This window comes from Merops nubicus, unplaced genomic scaffold (genome assembly GCF_000691845.1).
Source record: "Merops nubicus isolate BGI_N331 unplaced genomic scaffold, ASM69184v1 scaffold15588, whole genome shotgun sequence".
In the NCBI taxonomy this organism is placed as follows: domain Eukaryota; kingdom Metazoa; phylum Chordata; class Aves; order Coraciiformes; family Meropidae; genus Merops; species Merops nubicus.
The window spans coordinates 18,793-39,498 of NW_008626472.1; the positions used below are offsets into that span (position 1 = coordinate 18,793).

The following is a 20,706-nucleotide window of genomic DNA, read 5'->3' on the forward strand; positions in this document are numbered from 1 at the left end:
TCACATCTGATTTTCATCAGAGTCCCCAAGCAAAAAAGCTTGTGCACATGACTACTCTTGCCATTCAGTGTGGACTTTTAGCATGTGCAGGCACTACATGTGGGTAGCTTAGCTAGAGACAAGCCAAGTCACAGTAACTGTCTTCCCTGTGCCTCCAACAGGACCTACAGCCATGTATGAAGTTACTGAAGTCCACATCACCGCAGCTTCCACCAGCTTGACTCAACAGCTTGGTTATGCATGGCTACGCTCACCAACAACAGACACAGCTTAGCCAAGTCAACACAGAGCAGCCTGCAAAGTCCTGGCTCCATACTTAGCTCACAAAATATCACAATGACCTGCCGTGGCAAAAAAGAAGAAGAGCAGCTACAGTTTTAGGCTGTAAATCCAGGCAAGAGGAAAGATGTTCCACCAAGGACAGAGACAGAGTCACCCCATAAAACTGGTTTTGTTTGACATGCCAAACCTCACTGCTTCCTGGGAAGCAGCTTCAGTCGGCTCAGTGTTGAGGAGACGGGAGCACACACGCCGGGGAGAGCGCGCACAGCGACGCCTTGTCTCGGGGAACATGAAGACTGTGCAATGGCAGCTCTGCTACGTTTTATAACGAGGTTAAAGGATTCTGTACTTGAGAAAACTTCCTTGGGAAGGAAAAAAAAAACAAAAACGTTTTGGCTAGCTTCAGCATTCCTAACTATTAATCTTTCCAAAGCTACAGACAGAGTGGATTTGGGAACTGTGATGAAGATATTAACCAAAAACTGTCTTTTGCACTTCAAGTTTATACCATTATCTGGTTTTAGCTGGGAAAGGTTAAAAAGTGGTCTCATCTACAGTATTTTTTCATAGTCTTTGGAGAAATCTCTTTTATAAGCTATTTAGCCATTACTATTACATTTGTGTCTTGCAAAAGTAATTAGTCTCTAGAAGGTGATTAAAATTTGATAAATAACCATAGATTCTTAAAGATGTCTTTCAGCTGGCCTTTATCTCTTGCAGCTCAGACGCTAAGCTGTCATCACATTAGCCAAAAGGTGAAGAGTTTTTTGTTTGCTACAATCATAAAACTTTCACTCTATATTAAAAGTTATCAGAACCAGGAGCCTTATGTATAGGTTTTAATAACAGATGAAAATTTCAAATCTGTGTCTAATGCCCATCTGCTTCTAAAAGATAATAAGATGATTCAAAGCTGGTAATCTAATAAAAAAAGTCTTTTCCTAGCCAATGAAAAAAACCTGGCTACAAGCTGTCAAAACAACCTCCTCAGCCACGCGTTTTCTGCGGAATGGAGAACACCTTATGGTCCGTTTGTGTTCTGCTCCAAACTTCAGAGGAAAACAAGAGGTGATGCTTACATATTTTATCACCACTTATGTGCACATCATATTCTGAAATAATTCTATTTATAGACATCATACACAACAGTACAACTCCACTAAGAGAATAGTTCAGAAATAAGCACTCTTGAGCTAAAGCTGCAAAACACACAAGCTAGATTACCAGAAACAAAGCGTTTCTATTTCTAACAATGCCTTGGGTCCCTGAAGTGAGGATGGCAGTATTAGAAAAATGGCAGCTTTCCAGGTCTTCACTTATGTGCTGCTTCTCATTTACCCTGATGAGCACCAGAGACAACAGTTACCCCTGCTTGCTTCAGGATATGTCCAGAATAGCAAGCTTGTGAGCAAATCCACAAACTGAACTGAGAGCTAGATACTTGCACAATTAACTTCAAAGTTGTTCTGTACTTTATGATGCGGGAATTTATCATGCAAGGTGGTGGTCTCAACTCTCAACAGAATTCGGTATTCTAGGTTTCAAAGGAAAGTCCAAGAAACCCTGTGAAGGGAAGGCAATGTCTGAAAAATGCAGCCCATAAATTATAGAGGAAAAAACCCAAACCTATGTGCTAACCCTGTGAGTGCAAGTTCCTATAAATACCTTAAATTTTTTCGACTCTAGTTTTACTCTGCTTCAAAAAAGAATGTCACTACCTACCTAAGACTGTGCAGCAGGTCTTGGTATGTAGGTGCATCGTCTCCTGGGACAGGGAGGCCACAAGAGATTGCTGTGTTATCCCTACTGGGTTACAGAGAAGTCAACCACTTCATCAACTGCACATCTGAATACAGCTGCTGCTCCAGCTCTGCAGAATCTTCCTGAATGTAACATGGTGGAACTGCAATGGCAGAGGCTGCCCCAGACCTCTGCTAGAACTAGCATCCTGCAACTTAAGGAAGCACCTGGTTTTCACTATCTGCTCAGCACAGCATAACTGGTATAACAATCTGATATATGGCAGCTGGTGTGGGCTGAGCTCCCTTGCACAGGTGTTATTAAATATGGCTTTCAGTGAATGTCTTCAAGGTGACTCCAGTTTTCATTGCAGTCCTTGCACACCTCCCACCCCCCAGACTCATTTCTTTGGCTCCAAAAAATAAGGCTGGTGATTAGAACACAGTTAAGCCCTGGTAATGCACTGTGGGCACCAACATTAGTTCAACACTAGCTCAGATTCTCGGTGACATGCAGGCACTAAAAAAGTGAGTATTCCTGGCTGACTTGTTAGGGTCTCCTGGAGGCAAAGGGAAGTCCTGATCCAGTCTAAGTTTGTTGCAAGGACAGGAAATAGCCTCAGGAAAATTAAGGAGGTAACAGATCATAAGTCTTTTTTTCAAGAAGAAAGGATTATTCAAAGCTGAGTAGCAAGAAGTCAGCTCATGGTTGTCCCCTACCTCAAATTTCACAGGGTGGTCTTAAATGACAGAGAAGACTCCTTCAGAACTCACCCCATTGCTCAGTGAACAACTATTTCTGTTACAGAATTAAAAAGCCTAATATAAAAGCCCCAGGCCAGAAGACACAGGCACAACAAATAAACATATAACAGTATTACAAATGAAAAGATCAAAAATATGCATCTACTCATTATTAGAGCATCACTTTGAATTCACAAAAACTGTTACTATTAACTGGCTTACTAGTTGTCCATGTAAATCATAACTCAGCTTTAAAAAAAGTTTCTGAAAACATTCAAATGTTAATAATAGAAAAATGAACCATTTTTATAACAAAAATCTTGACTTATTAAAAGCTGGAACTGGTTAAAAATAAATCCTTGACATAAGGTTCTTGTTAGCTTTAAACTGTAAGCATAAAAATACCCTAGAATTATGTTTTGGTATGGATGAAAAGTACACTATATAATACATAAAAAGAGCCTTGACTTGCTGCTATTATTTTTAATTAGGCTCTCTAGCACGTATGGTTTTACCTTCCAACACCAATTCAAATTTGAGAAAAGGGAGGGTCCGACTCTCCAAACTCCTGGGACTGGCAATTCCATGGCTCATGCCTTGGAGCACTAATGCATTTTGCATTAGCTCTAAGCATCAGGAAATCCTGACTTCTGGCGCCAAGAAGTTCAAACCGATAATGACACCCATCTGAAAACTCGGGATTCGCCAGCTCAACTGCCAGTATCTATTCTATCAAACAATTCAGTTCTGCTCTGTTACAAATAGGACAGAACATCTGCAGCAGTCCACACTGTTTCCAATTAGACTGTGTGTCTGGACTGCAGATAAATCCATGGAATGATCATATCATAAAAAGTCTTCCTAGAAAACAGAATTCTAATGAGAAACCTGAACAGAGGGCAATTACCAAATTTGTTTTTAGCCAAACAGCAGCGTTTCTGTTTTCTTTCTTGAGGTAAGCCTCCAAAATGCCTTGAGACATTACAAGAAAATTCTACAAATAATTTAACTAGGTGTATTTATGTAAAATAAGCTAGATGTATTTTGTTACTCATTTTAGTTGGAATACAATCAGATTAAAAAGCAGCTTAGTAAGATAGCTCCCTGATAAGGGATTGAAATTTGAGGTAAGTGATCCACTTTAACTTTTACACAAGGACACTCAAAGTTTTTTTCCCCAGATGCAAGCTTTCTGGCAAAACAAAAGCATCTTTACTGGGGCTATATCTAAGTTTATTGGAAACTAAGGAGTCTGCAAGCTTCACCCTAAACACCGTTCCCCCTCCACCTCCATGAGGGCATGAAGACTGCTGGTACCACATATCTGTACAATGTTCTGGTCAATACAGCAATCTCTCAACTCCTGGGTCTTGTGTCTCTTTCAAAGTTGAATATAAGTCACATAATAAGACTCCAAGAGTAGCATACAGCTCATACTTCCCTCAGTTTCTCCATCACCTGCATGCTCCAAAACAAAGGTTGTGCATTTGGAAATGATCAGCACCAGCATCCCCTTCCCAAACACAGGCTCCACGCAAAGGGTTACACACTAGTCAGAACTTCATTCTTACTGAGTATAAACACTTCCCTTTCTCAAGGGGATCCATCTCTTAAGTCCTACTTTTTTTTTTTTTCTTTTTTCTTAACTTGATCTGAGCATTTTAGTTATTTTAATTTGTTCTTAATGTTATCACTATTCAACCCTTGCTGAGTGTTCAGTTTCCTGGGGCATCACAGGTAAAATAAACAAACAAGTGTAACCATCCACTGCCCTCTAACAACAGCAAGAAGCTAAAGTAAGAGAGAAAAATCTTTTTTTGCTTCAGCTGTACATACTACCCATTTACTCATATTTTACAAATGGTGACTACAGTTTTAACTGGTGAAAAGAACATTCTTCCTTTGGAAGGAAAACTTCAACCACAGGGCTGGGCATGTCCAGATAGCATCCTGTGAAATTGAATTCTGCACCTTGACTGTCAAGTGTTTGAAGTATTTCCTGCTAATGAATGCACATAATTCATGCTCTGTAAAAGGCATTTCCTAAATGTTACAGGATCTATGAAGATTTCATTCTTTGAAAGTAGGCTTTTCTATTTTGAACTCGTGGGAGAAGTCTACTCAGAAATTAAAACTGGAACAGCTTTCTAATATTCAGAGGAGAGGTCACTGACCAGAGGGGAAATTCAGAGAAACATCTCCCAAAAGTCAAGCCAACATCTTTTGCTCATCTAGCAGATTTTCAAAGTGGCATCAGTAATCTAACTGAGAATACCTTGGGAATTCTCAGGTTAAGGTGGCAGGGGGGCTGGGGTGGGGGAAACAAAAACCAAACCCACAGAAATAGTTTTGGCAGCTGAGAAACATTTTTAACAATTTAAGAATATTGAAAACAAGTCTTCTAGGTAATCAGCATCTCAAGCCCCTCTCTAGATACTTCCCAACAACAATGTCCAAACAGCATTTCTGCAATTGTCGCAACATGTTGTTAGTTGTGTTTTACTTTTCTATTCTAGAGCTTTTGGAAAGCTACGATATATTACAACATGTATGTTAATTAAAAGAAATGTGTAATTCAGAAGACCAGTGAGAACTGCTTTTTCAGCACAAACCATTCCCACAGCTCTGAGGGGAAAAAAAAAAAAAATGTTGAACAAAGCAAATGAAGCCCTGTGAAGAAACTTGACTAGTCATTGCTGGATCATACGCATTCTTTACAAACAGCAATTTACCTGCTAGAGAAAGGATGCTGCCCAACGAGATCTCCATTCTGAAGATGGTAATCACTGAAGAAATCTGGACTCACTGCTCCATCAGGGGCAATCAGGCCATCTAAGAGAAGAAGAAAGATACAGTGACTGTATGAAGGAGCATGAAGGGCCAACGGGCAACACAACCTGCACTGGTTTGTCTTAGGAATTCATTAGCAACTTCCAATATTTCTGGGAGTAATGTAAAGCAACAATAATACTGAAAACCAGCAACTTCAGTTACAAAAAAACCTTACTGAGACTCCAAGCAGCTCAGCCTACTGCCCTGAAAAAAGCTGTTTGAAGAAATAGTGTCTTACTCCTTCTTCCTCTGGCCTGTAGAGCTTATATCAAGTCCTATCTTGTCTTCCCTATCATGAAAATGAGCCCAAGAGTCAAACATTAATCTGGACAACCAGCATACAGGTTGAAAAGCAGCAAAGGTCTAATTGTTTAGACTCCACCCTTCACCACTGTCTCTTTTAAAACTGGTTAAGAGAAACAGGAAAACACCTTCAAACCTATTTCTTTCATCACATCCCAATTTCAATGTTTTTTATCTATTTCCTAAAAGGGTGGTCTTCTGACATGACATCTTCTCAAGAACACAGGTTACCATTAATATAAAAGAAGCAAACAAAAAAAAAATACTGACATATGAAGATGCAGACATTTGTAAAGCTAGTAGCATTCCTTCAAGGCTTCACGGTCTCTGCTTGCTTTATAAGGAAGAGAAGAAAATCAGGGACTAACATTTTCCCTCTGTTACATCAGTGTAAATCCAGACTGTCTTTGAAGTAAAGTCAGTGAACTGACCTCAGCTGAATGAGAGCCCAGCTTAACTCCTTCCTGTCCCCATTCATAAAACACATTTCTTGTTGAAATGTGTTTTATGAAAAATATTAAGGGCACAGTACTTACTTGGTAATTAGCATTAGGCTCTAATCAGATAAAGCCAGCTATTTCATTAAAACAGACCCTACATCAGTTTCTCTACATTACTGTATGAAAAAAAAATCCCAGACTTGCAGAGCAGAAAGCATACCAATAAAACCAAGGCAGAAATAGATACATACAGACTGAGAGAGAGAGAGAGAGAGAGAGAGAGAGAGAGAGAGAGAGAGATTCCTAATGACTAGGAAGTTACAAATGCCATTCCACTTTAAAGAGAGAGATAAGATCCAGGGAGTCACAGGCCACTTGGCTTAACCTCTGTGGTTTCAAAAGCACTAAAACTGCCTGTGCAGGAAGCAGTGGAAAGTTACTTACAGACACAAGGGCTTAGAGATGACGACTCAGGCATTCAAACAAATCTCCTTGTGCTTTATGAATTTACCTGATGTTTTTTGAAGATAATATAGTGACAAATGATAAAAGGAATAGAATTGACGTATCTAGATTTCTAACAGACATTTGATGAGGTGCTACAGAGATTCATTTAGAAGATAATACCTCATGGGAAAGTGACTGAATACAACATAACAGACTGTAAATGAAAAATGCTAGCCATCATCAGGCTACATTTTAGCAGCATAAGATAGCTGTACATGGGAATATTCTAATTGTGCACATGTGTATACAGTATGTGAAAGAGTATTACTTGACAAGCCAGTGACCTGGCACAGATCGATACTAGGGCCCGTCAGCGCGCCCGGCAAGATGCGAGTGCCCTGACACACCCTGTGGGTGTGAACTAGCCAAAGAAGGGGAAGGAAAGCCGAAATGGCTATTACTAACACTCGTGGTAACTTCTCCCATCTCACTGCCCATTTCGTACTTTTGACTCAAAAGAAACGAGGGAGAACATTAGCACTTTTATACCTGCAGTACTTCAGATCAAAACCAATCAATTTAAGTGACTACGTATTTTAAACAGTAAAGTTTGGTTATAACATTATTTTTTAGTCTGTCTGCTTTCAAATACATCTGTCTTTATATTGATAAAGAAAGCAGTACATTTTAACTCTGAGGCTAGAGCTACCACTACTTAAAGTGTCTTCAATCAGAAGTGCCAACATTCAAACCGTAACACTCAAGAGTTATGGCTCACATGAATTTACAGGAAAATGAAAGCACATGGGTAGCATCAGCTGCATATAATATGATTACACAGTTAAAAGACATCTGTTGTTAGGTATGTTTCAACCTAAGTTAGGGTTATGTACATTCAGAGCAAGAGAACCCCTGAGCTCATGAAGGTTATTTCAGAGAATGTGTAGTTTTTCAAGTAGGGTTAAATTACTATGCAAGAGAGCTGTTGGTATGTCACTGCAAAAAGGAACTCATCTTGCCACCAGTGAACTCTAGAATTATTATGGCTGTGCAGGGCACAACCTGTACTGAGCATCAGCCATCAGTGCAGGTCATTTCTATCAGATTGAAATAAAAGCATTTCATACCAGACTGCACAAAGATTTGCATTTTTTTGACTAATTAATGCTCCATCCTTCAGAAACCCAAATTTATACCTTTTTCAAAGGAATATTATGTCTCCTCTGGCCACATCTCAAAAGTATAAAACTAGCAGACTTCAGAAGCACACCATTACTGACATTTGTCAGAAGGAACCTGAGAAGTGAAACTATTTTGAATATAGCCACCTACTCTTATACCTTTAAAAACAAAAGCACGTTTCACACCTCTGCAGAATATATCATTGGAAATCTGCCTCTCCTTCCTGGTCAAATATCAATTCCAAAGCAAAAATCTTTGTTCAAATAACATTAAGCTTGTAACATGAAAGATTAGAAGCCAGAAAATTCAGTGTTGCTGGTGCCATCTCCAGCTCACACTACCAGGAAAAGAAATCACCCTGTGAAATAAGCGAAGGCTTATTATTAAGACCTGCAAAGGGGAGACCACAACAGGCATGCTGGCAGGTCTGTAACTGAGGAAGCCCAAAGGAGACATGATGTAATGAAAAACCCTGGTACCTACAACACACAGCTCACACTGCTGACTCTCTAGATCCAGTAGAGCAAGATAAAGCTACAGGATTCAAAAGGGAAAAACGCACCACTAGAAAGGCAAGTTGCTGTGGGTGATACATGTAATCAAAAGTAGAAGAAAAAGAATCCTTAGGTTCTGGTATCCTTTCAGAATAATTTTTGAAATGCTACTGAGCTATCTCACCATTATTTTCTTACAGCAACTACAAGTAAAGCTTATGGGGTTTAGTAGTTTTGTTTTTGTTGTTAGTCTTTTTGCAGATTCATCCAGTCAGAGTTCTGTGATTCATGCTTCATAGCAAAGGTCTGGACACTTATGTGGAAAATAAAACAACCACAGACTCAGACCCAGCAATTAAAAAAAATAAATAAAAATCCATGTGCACACAGTCATCCTGGCGTTTGAAAAGGATATAAAACTACAAGTTTGAAACCATAAGCCAACTCCTAGTTACGAAAAGTTAAGACACTTATGCGGTGGTTGAATTATTTCATTATTCTCTCCTGCAGAATTTTTTGAACACTCCTCTGAAACAGCTGGAAATTGGACTAGATACATCAGTGTCTTAATCCAGTATTGCAACTTTTATTTTCTTAGTAACGACAACATCTTTTTGGAAGGAGAGAGATTAATCAGATTCCATTTGTGATCCCCCAAGACGGTGCCATTCTGCACTACTAACAGGATTAAGCAAAATGATAAGATGTATCTTTTGTCTTTACAAAACGTAAAAGGGTTAAGCTCAAATAAGAACATGACTTCTTCAGAATAATTTGGTTTTGCTTTGGTTTTTTTAAATTAACTTTTTAAAATTGTTAAGTAATAAAACTTTTTCATATGAGGAACTAAAAAAGAGTTCAGAAAAGAGACTGACACGCTTCCCTAGATATTTAACACCAAAAATCATGCAAGCAGATTAGCTGAAAGTCATGGAATGATCGCCTCCACTAATGAAACTACAAGTTTGATGTGGCTCAACTAAAGTCTTTCATCAAGATCTGCAATAAAGTTTCTGTTACAGAACTAACATGAGGCAGAAGAAAATTCAGCACAAATCCTGCAGCTGTGAATTTAACAGGGATGAGAAGAGATTTGTGTTTGCAAAGCAAACCAGCCATGGACACAAGAAACAGGTGTGAGAAAAAGCTGGGCCACCTTTATTCAAATCAGTCGTTATGGTCCATTAGCTCTCCGAGATAGGTCTGTTCATATTTCTGCAGACCTGTGATACTTCATAAGACCACAGATATAAAGTACTCAATCCATCATTAACATCCTAACAAGGACAAGCTCATCCCTGGCAAGTGTCCTTCAGTGCTGCTCCCAGCAACACACAAAGGGAACTGTCCGGCTGGTTTGAGTCAGCAGATTCTCTCCACAGCCCCAGGTCAAGCTGCTGCTCCAAACACAGTCCCAGTCCTTTTTGGAAGGAGAGAGATTAATCAGATTCCATTTGTGATCCCCCAAGACGGTGCCATTCTGCACTACTAACAGGATTAAGCAAAATGATAAGATGTATCTTTTGTCTTTACAAAACGTAATCCATGCTGCCTTACCTGCATTGTAGTAGAGGTCAGGTCTTTCCAGAATGTCCCCTTCATGGATATAGGGCTCGATACGGTCATCACCATACAGGTACTGCTCGCTGTCATCCATCTGCCGACTCTCCACCATCTCCAGCCACTGAGAGTTGTGCCATCGAAATTTCTCACTTTGGATTTTTTTAGCCCATTCCTCATCATACTCCTGTTAGAAATCACCACACACTATTTTAGGATGAGGTATAGACAAAGCTGTTTGGTTTAACAGGAAATGGCAAGGGCAGTTTCATGTCAGCGAAAGATGTAAATTTTGGGGCTCAGTGACTTAAATCCTCTATTGAGTTTGCAGATCGCTTTAAGCAAACAATGGGATGGTTTTGCAAGCACTAGGCATTATTCTGATTTTGTACATACAGCACTGCAATATTCCCTTCGTAGTTTGTAACTTTACACCATCCAGAAAAAAAATCGTGCTTTGAGTATGGGAGTTCCACCAACACAGTCTCATAATCTGGTTTAGCAAGAAGAGACAATTACTGCCAATTTTCAGGGAGATTTCAATAATTAATTGCCAACAGTAGCCAAATACCCTGTACACCCTCATTAGATGAGCATTCACTTGGACAACTAATTACTAGAAAATACAATATTAAAAAAAGGTTGTGATAAAGCAAGTCTTTATTTTGTTTCATGAGCTCAAATAAGACAGGCTTTCTTTTTCAACTTCCTGTCAAGTTTTATAATGGCTTTCTATGTTTAACACTTAACACTCACAAAAATGGTACTCAACATTCGTAATAAAGAGGATACAGTAATCCATGATACAAAGCTAAAATTCTAGGGGGTACTTGTCCAGAAAACTGATGAAAACAGGATATAGGATCCAGCCACTATGGAAACAAAATATAGGCATGAAATTTCTGTCTGGATTAAAGCCTAACTCCATTCAAGTGACTGTGATACTCAACATAAAGGAGCATCAGAAGGAAGTGACAGCCTGTGGTCACTGCAATCAGCTGTTTAGAATGTTCTTCTAAACAGATCAGACTATGTGGGCTGTTGACTACCACTGAGGGAGCACAGACCTGTAGATAATACTCAGTTTCTCAATATTACCAGGAAAACAAGGCACAGCTAACTAAAGGTAGCTCATCAACATATGAAACCTGCAGATGTTATCAATTTAGGAAAATTCACAAATAATGCACCATGGTTACTAGTTTTTCACTGAAAGGATTGTGAACAAGAATAACATTCAGAACCAAAATATCCTTGTGAAACATGTCCCACTTCACTGTTTAACCTAACTACAAAGGACAGAAAAATTGAAAATCATTAAGTCTCACACTGGTTAATACATGCTCTACACAGGCTTTCCTTGGAGATCTAGCTGGAGTAATTTAAGGTTTTTTAAATCCGTGTTACTTAGCTCTGAAGAGAATGAAAAGTATTCACACAATTAGTGAAAATGCTCTGACTGTGCAAGTGGAAATTTCTTAAACTACACCAGCTAGACTTGCAAAAGTAGAACTGTCCATAACCAGTGGTCAAAAAATATCTGTGAAGATAGAAGAAGTTGGCTTAGTAGCTCAGGTTAAACTTCTGAAACCACTGTACACTGAACTTGAGCTTTTAAACTGACTTAATATTCAACCTACCTTGTCTTCATTGCTATTAATCTGACATAGGTGACACCTTCTGACTGGTCAAAACCACAAAAGCCAGCTTGCCCTATGCCCTGTCTTTCTGGCAGAGGCTTCTCTGACATCATTAGCAAGTACCTAGGACATCCAAGATTTCATGGGGAGTCGTGTCGCATTGCACAACCACAAGCTCTTATTCCATGGCAGTGGGCTTTTAAACGTTGTTTGATTTGGAGAAACAGCAAGTTTGTTTCTCTTGGCTTAAAGCAGAACAAAATTCCCTTCTGATGGCACCACAGAACCAAATGATTCTATGGTTCTATCCATCCAAGTACCTGCAGATCTGGGGCATCAGTCTGTGACACTATTCTAGATCTCTCCAATTGCACCTTTGAGCAATTCTGTTACACCCCTGTAATTCCCCTCTGCACCATCCAGGCACACGAGTGATCCTGTTCAAAACCTGGTCTCCTGCATAGCTTCCATACAGAGAGCAGGTATCACCTGTTGGATCTATAGATATTTGCAGTGCCCATTGGCCTCAAGCCAAATTCCAAGTTTCTGTCATCCATACAGTAATGCAGCAATCTCAGGGAGGGAGAAAGGAAAAAAAAAACAAACCAAAAGACAGAAAACAAACACAACTCTACGCCTCTTAATGTTCAGGAAAAGAAGATCTCAGGTTGTTTCTGCCTCTTGATCCTTTCCCCTTCTTGCACACTTGATGAAAAGGAAAGGCTAGAAATAACAGTGCAAAACAAGAGTTTCCCTTGAAAAACCAAGCTCAGTGAGATTTACAAAATGGCCCATAAAAAAATGAAGGGCATGACTTTCAACTATGACATCTGACCAGCATTGTGGAAACACCTCCTTTGCTGCATCTGCCAGAGCTAAACTATGGGCTAATATGTCAGCCTCCAGCAGTTGTGTATTACAAGTTTTAGAGAAACACCTTCTAACTGCCAGAAATCATACTGCAGTCTTAAGAAAACTATTCCCAGAAATCATGACTGCAAAGAAGTGGGGGAAAATAAACAAATTTAGCAAACAGCAAATTAGAGTAATCTGTGGGAAAGCGGAGTCCCTTTTACATTGCCTTGTTTACTTTTACAAGTTCTCAAAAGCAGAAAGGCCAGCAGCTAAAATTACCTAATTCAAATTTAACATTAATGCACTTTGAAAACACTTTAATCTTCCCAAAGTTACAACCCCAAATGAAGTTGGGCCATTTGCCCATTATCACTGTTCCGTTCCACACCACTGTCTGAACATGCTGAATGTCTGTCACAGAGAGACATGAACTTCTTATATACTTCTAAAAAAAAAAAATAAAATAAGTTAAAATCCTGATTTTTTTTTCTTTAGACAATGACAACAGGGCAGAATATAGAATACTTGTGTATTCTACATTTCCCATCCTACATTAAGAGGCTTAAAACCCCCAGATATTTTACCCCAATTATATGTCTAAATTTTGAAAACGGGATGAGCAGCTCTAAGATTGAACACATCTGCACGTTACTTAAAAATCATAAGTTATCTGTTCAAGCAGTTTGGCTACTTTCTTACATTTGTACCTTGCATTTCACTATGAGTGAGCAACAAGAACAAGGCAGTGACCCCACTGGAATCAGATCAATGATCAGGTTTGTCCATAATTTAATTCTGGTAGAATGGTAGAAAAGGATGATTTGCATTCATCTAGAACAATTTACACAACCTCAGCACAAAAAAAGTTCATTTAAGTACTTCTAGATCAGGAATATGTCTGTAGGTTTTCCACAGAAATGTGCAGAAACACCACTGGGTAAATGATTAATGGAATGACATCAGAATGGAAGAAAAGCTGTAAACGCAGGATTGGAGCCAAAAAGCACAAAGAAACCAAATTAAAGTCGTTTAGAGCAAAACAATTCCCTAAAACAGAGGAAGTCTTCCAGTAATTATATTCTGAGCTATTAAAAACTTTTTTTTTTAAAAAAAAAAATTATTTTGTGAGTTTTTTTTTGGTTTTTCTTGACTTTTGTTTTTTAAACACATGAAGCACGCCTTCTTTGCTAAGATTCCTGTAAAACATAAATCAGAAAATTAAACATCATGGAGATACAAACATAGCTTTGTGCCTTCCAGTCCTTTTAAATATTAGACTAGACTACTGGAAAAGTGGTGGGTGGTTGAACAAGAAGGTGGACAGTGTGCCTATTCTCCAAACCCCTGTGCCCCCTCAAATATTTCATGTTCAGAAACATAAAAGGAGGAATCCTGAAGGTTGATTTTATTCTCTTTGGAGCTCCCTGACATCACTGGTTTTAACATTCGGTTTCCATAAATCCAAAAGTGTCATAGAAGATGTATGGTTTGACTCTGCAAAGAATGTGCCATCCTTTTTGAAGTTCTACTTCCAACTTTGTTTACTACTGAAGCATTGAAATATTATGAAGCGTTAACTGGCCTATTATCAGAGCGTGTCTGTTCCCTATCAGGGGTCCCCTTTGTCACTGGCTTCCGTCACACCTTGTATCTGATTAACACACTATAGGATAACACAGAGCTACACAGATCTGCTTTGTGTTCTCTCACAGCTGATGAAAAACAGATTTTCCTTTTCACTTTAATGTGGTTGCACTTTAATTGGGTCTGTAATAGGGTTCATTTGATGTGATTCCTCATACTAAAGTAAAACTGCTATACAGTAAGTAGAATTCTCATTATGTTCAAGGCTGTACTTGGTGAGATTTTACATTCTTCATTATTTAACCACCCTTAAAACACACAGTTTACATGAAAGGTTAAATTAACCATTTATTAAGAAAGAAAATATGTATCTTATCTAGCTATTCAAAAGTTAGGCATGTCATTTGAACTATGTGCCTCTATAAACCAAGGAGAGAAACAGATGTTATGGATCACCTTCTGCAGGTGTCTACAACACCTCCCTTAGGGCTAGTACCACTGGAGAGCAACCCATTCACAGGACAAAAAAGTCCTACCACATACACCTGTCCAACCCAGAGTCACTTCTTTGCAATCAGGTTTGTCACTCAATATATACTGATGGGGAGCCAATAGAATCTTGTGGTATGAAACTAACAGCAAGGCAGAAAAAATAGTAAATACTCATGCCCCCTATATTTAGTTACCTACATAAAATGCACACTCTCTGCAGGGTTTCTATGTTGTAAGTAGCTGAAGAGAGAAACTTTTGGTTTTTTTTCCCCTTTGGAGGAACGTTAAGTTAGCTCATTGGCAAACTGTTATGATAGTAACAGAGATTGAGGGTTTGGCTCACCTTCCTAGTCTTGCAACTCCAAAGAGCAAGCACCAATGCCAGAAGGAAATCTGTCCAAGATAGCTTTATATGAAGACAAAAACAATCAGGACATGCCTGTTTTATCTAATGCTGTCTGCAGTGTGGTTATTCTAGTCCAGGTAGAGCCTTACCTGCTGGGTGCACACTCATTGCCGCAAAAAGCTACCAGCACCACAGCAGACTGATTGCAAATTTAACTATGCAGAAGCTGATCTGTGAAAACCTATGTCAATAATTCAGCTGGCAGCCCCACCCCCTACCTGCTCTTCAGCCCACATCTCTGTATTCACGACTGTTAGAGGATAACAGAGGAAAAAGAGACACAACAGAAAGGGGATATCATGGGATGTGAAGGGAAAACCTTTTTTCCTGGAGTGACTATAGCACTCTTCATGGAAAGAAGACACCAAGTAGGAGTCAAAGGTTATCTATTTTCAGAGCACACTGCCTATTCAAATAAAGGCCACACCAAATCCCTGTGGTCTGCTCTTCCTTGATTTTAAGAGAGCTGGCCAACATCTTGCACAGCTGGCCCCAAATCCCAGAGCACTGAGGCTTCACAGCACATTCCCGCTTCCTATGTGAAATTCCAGCATTCTCAATGTGGAGGATTTGTGTCAGGGCACTTAAGCAACATCGGAAGATGCAAGGTGTTCATTGACACTGCTTTTCACATGAGGAAAACATTTTTCGGTATTCATCACACATAACCTGAGGCAAACAACGAGAGCTGGAAACACACCTTAGGCTTGAGGCACTTCCTAAATCACATGGACAGTGCTGCAGCTATCTAGAAGACAGTCACTTCTGCAGGATCATGTAAAACAAACAAAATGGTAGAGCAGGCCTGGATTCAAAGATGTAGAAACACTGAATAGGAAAATGTGGGGAAATAGGGGAGGGGGAAGCTCGGACTACATAGTCCAAGGATCTGGTTATAACTAATTAAATGATTTTCCTCATTTATTCAAAGGATATTTAACTGCAATAAGACTGAGATAGGAGCAGAAAAAAAAAAGGAGAAATTTGAGAGATTAATAAGCCCCTCAGCTCTTGATAGTATTATCCAAGGTGAAGAGAGTAAAACCATCTCAAGTAAGCTGACATTTCTTTCCACCATCTTTGAGTTGCAGGTAAGATGCAGAGGAAAAGGGAATTTCATTTGCTTCTACACCAGCTATTGCTTCCAGGCTTTCAGCTGAGCAATGACCTGTCCTGCTTTAAGTGCACGAGTACACTAAACTAGCTGCTTGGTGTCAAGACTCAGCACACAACATGAGACTGAAGTATTCCTAAATGATCAGTGCAGACTTTTTTTTGACAAAAGAAATTATGTTGCATCTACCAGTGCAAAGCTGAGACTCCTCAGTCCGTACTACGCTAAAACAGCACATCTGTTTCAGTTCATCAATGGCAGAGTCCAGCCAAGCTATATTAAACAAATCATCACTAGTGTAACATTTCCATAATTTCTGTGACAATTACTTTACTACAGAAAGCCTATCTCCCCTAAGGCTTATAAGGCATCTGATTTTCTTCAGTGTTATTTCGATCACACTATACAGAGTTTATTGATGAGTGAAAGAGGCATTTGTCTCCCTGAGAAGAAATTACTTTCAAATCTCTCTTCTCCAACATTTAGTTTCTGATTTCCATCATCAGAGGAACTAATCCTGTCAGCATGTATGGAACAACACTGAAAATTTAAGGGTTTTTTTTTTGTGGTGGATTTAGCACAGATAAGAAGTTTCACCAGTCTTAGAGACTATGTCTGTTCAGACACCTCAGAAGGCACTAGCTGTGTAAACCTGCCGCACAACCAAACACCCCAGTGGTTACACAGGCTGCTTTACCATAACCTCAGAGCTGAATGGCAAAACACCTATCAAGATCTGAGCTTCTTATAACTTACTGTTTCACGTTTTCTCCCATCATCTAGCAAGCGCTGCATTTTTTGCCTGTGATTTTTGGTACTGGGAAACAAAGTGCAACCAGCTTACAACACTGCTGAGAAAGCAATCAATTAGTGGTTCTGTCTTTCAGAAAATACGGCATATTGTGCTTCCTTCTCCCCATAGGGACTTAGTATTAGTTATGGTTTATGCAACTTATAACCCAACAGCTAGATAATAAAGCTAAAAAGATCTTCTCAGAAAGGGAACTCTAACTAGTGAACATCACTCCAAGTGCGGTACTGCCCCACAGCCAAAGTAAAAAGATAATTTACCCACCACAAAAACTACTCTCAGTAAGTACCTGACATCCTCTCCTTAACCCCAGTAACAGCAGTACCACAATTTCCTCCCTTCATTCTTTCTCATGGCCCTAGAAGTCCTGTCCAGTGTTTATCACAAGTTGAGAAGCCTCTCCCATCCATCATAGCACTCCTCATTTACTCACAGCTAGCGTAAAGATTACCTGTTCTTAGGAAGGGAAAAAAAAAAAAAAAAGAGCTAAGGACATCACACTCAGATATTAATATTCAATCTTAAGCTGTATCTTAACATACTTACTCTTCTAGATTCTATGAAATAAGCATTGCTTAATAATATTACTAACATAAGTTTTCAGTAACCACATACTACTACGTACCACACTGTAAAGCTCCTCTATATGAACAAATCAATGCCTGAGACACTTGGACTTGTACTGACTCTAAGAGATGGTCTGGCCTCACCCAGAATATAAAAATATTTCTACTGTTTCCACTACAGATGTCCTTGGAAATAATTGATCTTGGTAAGCTGAACATAATGCCCATCATAATTAAGTACTAAGTGCAAATACATCTTAGTTGAAATCTTGCTCTTAATGAATGTCAGCAGCAGCTCTGCCACTAACCAGTGGAGCACGATTTTCATTCCATATCTCCATGAAGCAAAACCAGAGCCAGATGAGAATTATTCCAACACAGATACTATGTCATTGTACGCCTTTTTTTAGATGAAAATAAAATTAGAAGGCATTACTAGTGAGTGTAACAGAGAAAGACAAAATAGAATCTAGTACTGTGCAGTATAAGTTAGGTCTTTTGCTACGTTAAACCTTTCAGTGAACAAGCTGCAACAGGTTTAATACAGCTAAAGAAGAAACTAAGGAGATGATAAGAAAAGCATTAAGGTAGTCAACAACACTACTTGACTCATAGCTAAGTTCTCTTTGGCTTTAAGATTTAATTTCATGTCAGTTAGTCTACATCCAAAAGGCTGTATAGTCTGTACCATCTTAAAACACTACAAAATGCTGAAATTTCTTTTTGTCAGTAGAAGTTAATTTGACTAAATGGGCCAGGAGGAATTTTAACAATGAAATGCAACTTTTAAGTAGAAGCAGCTTTATAACGTCTTTACGTGAATGAAGCATAGCCCAGAAAATACTAATGGTTCTAGAGTCAAGGTTCCCCAGAAGCAGGTTTTTACAGGTTATACATGCTACAAGAGCTGATAAAGCAACAGCACTTCATAATTTAGTATTCTTTTTTTCCAAACTAGCAGTTAAATACAAAACAACCATCCCAAAAGTTTATTGCGATTAATGGATAGTTGGACAAACTAAGTCATGTAGCTAAAGGAAACCTATCCAAGAGTTTAAGACAATGTTAAAAAGTTCAATATTATACTGATTGTTTCCCCACCAAAAAACAACCAGGTTCAGGATCACTGCCCATGTTTTCTTTTTGAAACAAATATTGGCACTATGCGATGTAGAAAAGCCAAGTAAAAGCTGCTGGGTAACAAGAGCCATTTGTTTGGAGAACTAGGAAATAATGAAATGTAATGTGATTAATTTATTTAAGTATAAAAGCACTTTTTAAAAAGTGTCTGTAGTTGAAAATTCACACCAGTTAGCTTTATAAGCATATACACAATTTTTGGAAGCTTGGTACATAGCCCATATTAACAATTGTCATTGTCCCATGAAAATTGATCTTTTACCTATGTGGTAAGAAAAATGCACAGGAAAAATCTTCTCAATTCGCAAGTTATTGCTACCTTCTTATTTTAGAATTATCTCATGTAAAGACATTCTTGAAGGACAGATGATAAAAATAAAAATCAGACCTACCGCTATAATATCCAGAGTGTTGTCACAAACTTTGCGAATCTCGGCATTTTTATCATGCATCAGGTCTATAAGATATGCTGGAGCCTCTGGAAAGAAACTGTTAAGGACAAAAGCTTTTTTTCTCCCCACACCCCAGGTTCTTCCAATGGCAAATTTCGTTAAGAATTGTAATCAGGAATTTTCCATCACGTATGAAGTTCTGCAGCTTTCATCCAACCATGTGTTTTGGTTTTTTTTTTTTTTAATCACATTAAGGTACCTAAATATTCTTCAAAGTTGATGAAGTAAAATTTAATGCCCCTTACAAAGAAAACACATTGTGATCTGTCACAGGAAATCCATGCTCCTAACATGTTAGTCTGACAGGCACAGATTCTGTGGAATCTTTTGAGAATGTTGTTGCTTTATCACTACAGATATAAAGAGAGATGCAATTTTGTTTGTTTTAAAAACAAACCACCTAGCCACCTAGGAGTTCAAACAAGAGACAAAGAACAGTGTCCCAAGTGGCCTCTCAGATATTCCACAGAGCTTAAAGGAAAAAGGACATTAAGAAGTAGTCAAGAAGTAGTCCTTGTATTGTTAGCAAAGTAATAGCTAACCTGCTATCCCTACAAGAGCTCCATTCAACTTATTCTTTGTTTCAATAAAAGTTAACATTCAAACAGCTGGTGCCCCTTTCCACAGTTCTCCAATGGTCTGAATGAGCTCAACATCAGCAGTGACTGAGAGAGTACTAAAGACTTAATAAATGTTATAAGTACTATAAAAAAAAAAAAAAAAGAACAGAACTTATCCATGACATGAGGAAACTGAAGAACAGATTCAGTCACCAACAGTCAGGTGAAAAAAGGAGAAAGAGGAAAGCCAGGAATAGAAACCAAAGTCTCCTAAGTGAGAAGAAGGTAGAAGACTTATGCAAAAAAAAATTCAAAGAAAATTAGGTGGATAAAAAATACAAAGCAGGTATTATTTATGTTGTCTGGACTAATACAAGAAAGAATGCTATTTAAGTATTTTAATGCACTTCAGACTATGCAACACAGATGTAGTATGGTGCAGTGCAAGACGTTTGTTTATGCTTTATGTAAGTTCTTCCACGGACTATGATTTTGACTATGATTTACAAAACAAATTCATACAGTAATTCAGTTTGGACAGGAACTAACTGGTCCAGTGATTCCCCTCCTACCCACCCTTCCCCATTTCAAAGCAAACTAACTTTTAATGCTTGCTATTAATCTTGCAGTCCCTCTACATGTCTAGGCTGCCTAGAATATTTCTTCAGATGAAATAAAATGTTTACAAAGAAACCTCTGAGATCAGGGGGTTCATGTAAGAGAAACTAGGCTAAAAGTCAGTGATGGCAAATTAAGTGCTGTAATTACAGATGTTTATTCTTTAAAAAGATACGTGTTTCCTTGATAATGACATCTCTGGTGGCTTGGTGGAAGACCATCTGATAAAATACATAGATGATCTGGCACACAAACTCATCATCTTCCTGCTGAGCTGGAAGGAAAAAAATAAAACAAACCACAATTTCAGATCTCCCAACAAGAAGCTCTTGATGCTTAGAGAAAGCCCAGCTCTTACCACTAAACTGTCTAGCTGACATGTGAGATTTCATCTCCTGACAACACAAAATGAGCATTTTCCTCCTTGCTCCAGCCAAGTAGAAAG

The 20,706-nt window shown here is 38.7% G+C and overlaps 1 protein-coding gene across 1 annotated transcript in view; it reads right to left on the reverse strand.

Annotated features, from left to right (window-relative positions):
• Nucleotides 1–20,706, reverse strand: part of KIFAP3 (kinesin-associated protein 3) — a 64,899-nt gene that overhangs the window by 13,404 nt on the left and 30,789 nt on the right. The window contains exons 15-18 of the mRNA XM_008946020.1: nucleotides 20,437–20,535; nucleotides 19,024–19,109; nucleotides 10,021–10,210; nucleotides 5,498–5,597 (exon numbers count right to left, since the gene is read on the reverse strand). Coding sequence (XP_008944268.1) covers nucleotides 5,498–5,597; nucleotides 10,021–10,210; nucleotides 19,024–19,109; nucleotides 20,437–20,535 — 475 coding nt within the window. The remainder of the gene's footprint in view (nucleotides 1–5,497; nucleotides 5,598–10,020; nucleotides 10,211–19,023; nucleotides 19,110–20,436; nucleotides 20,536–20,706) is intronic.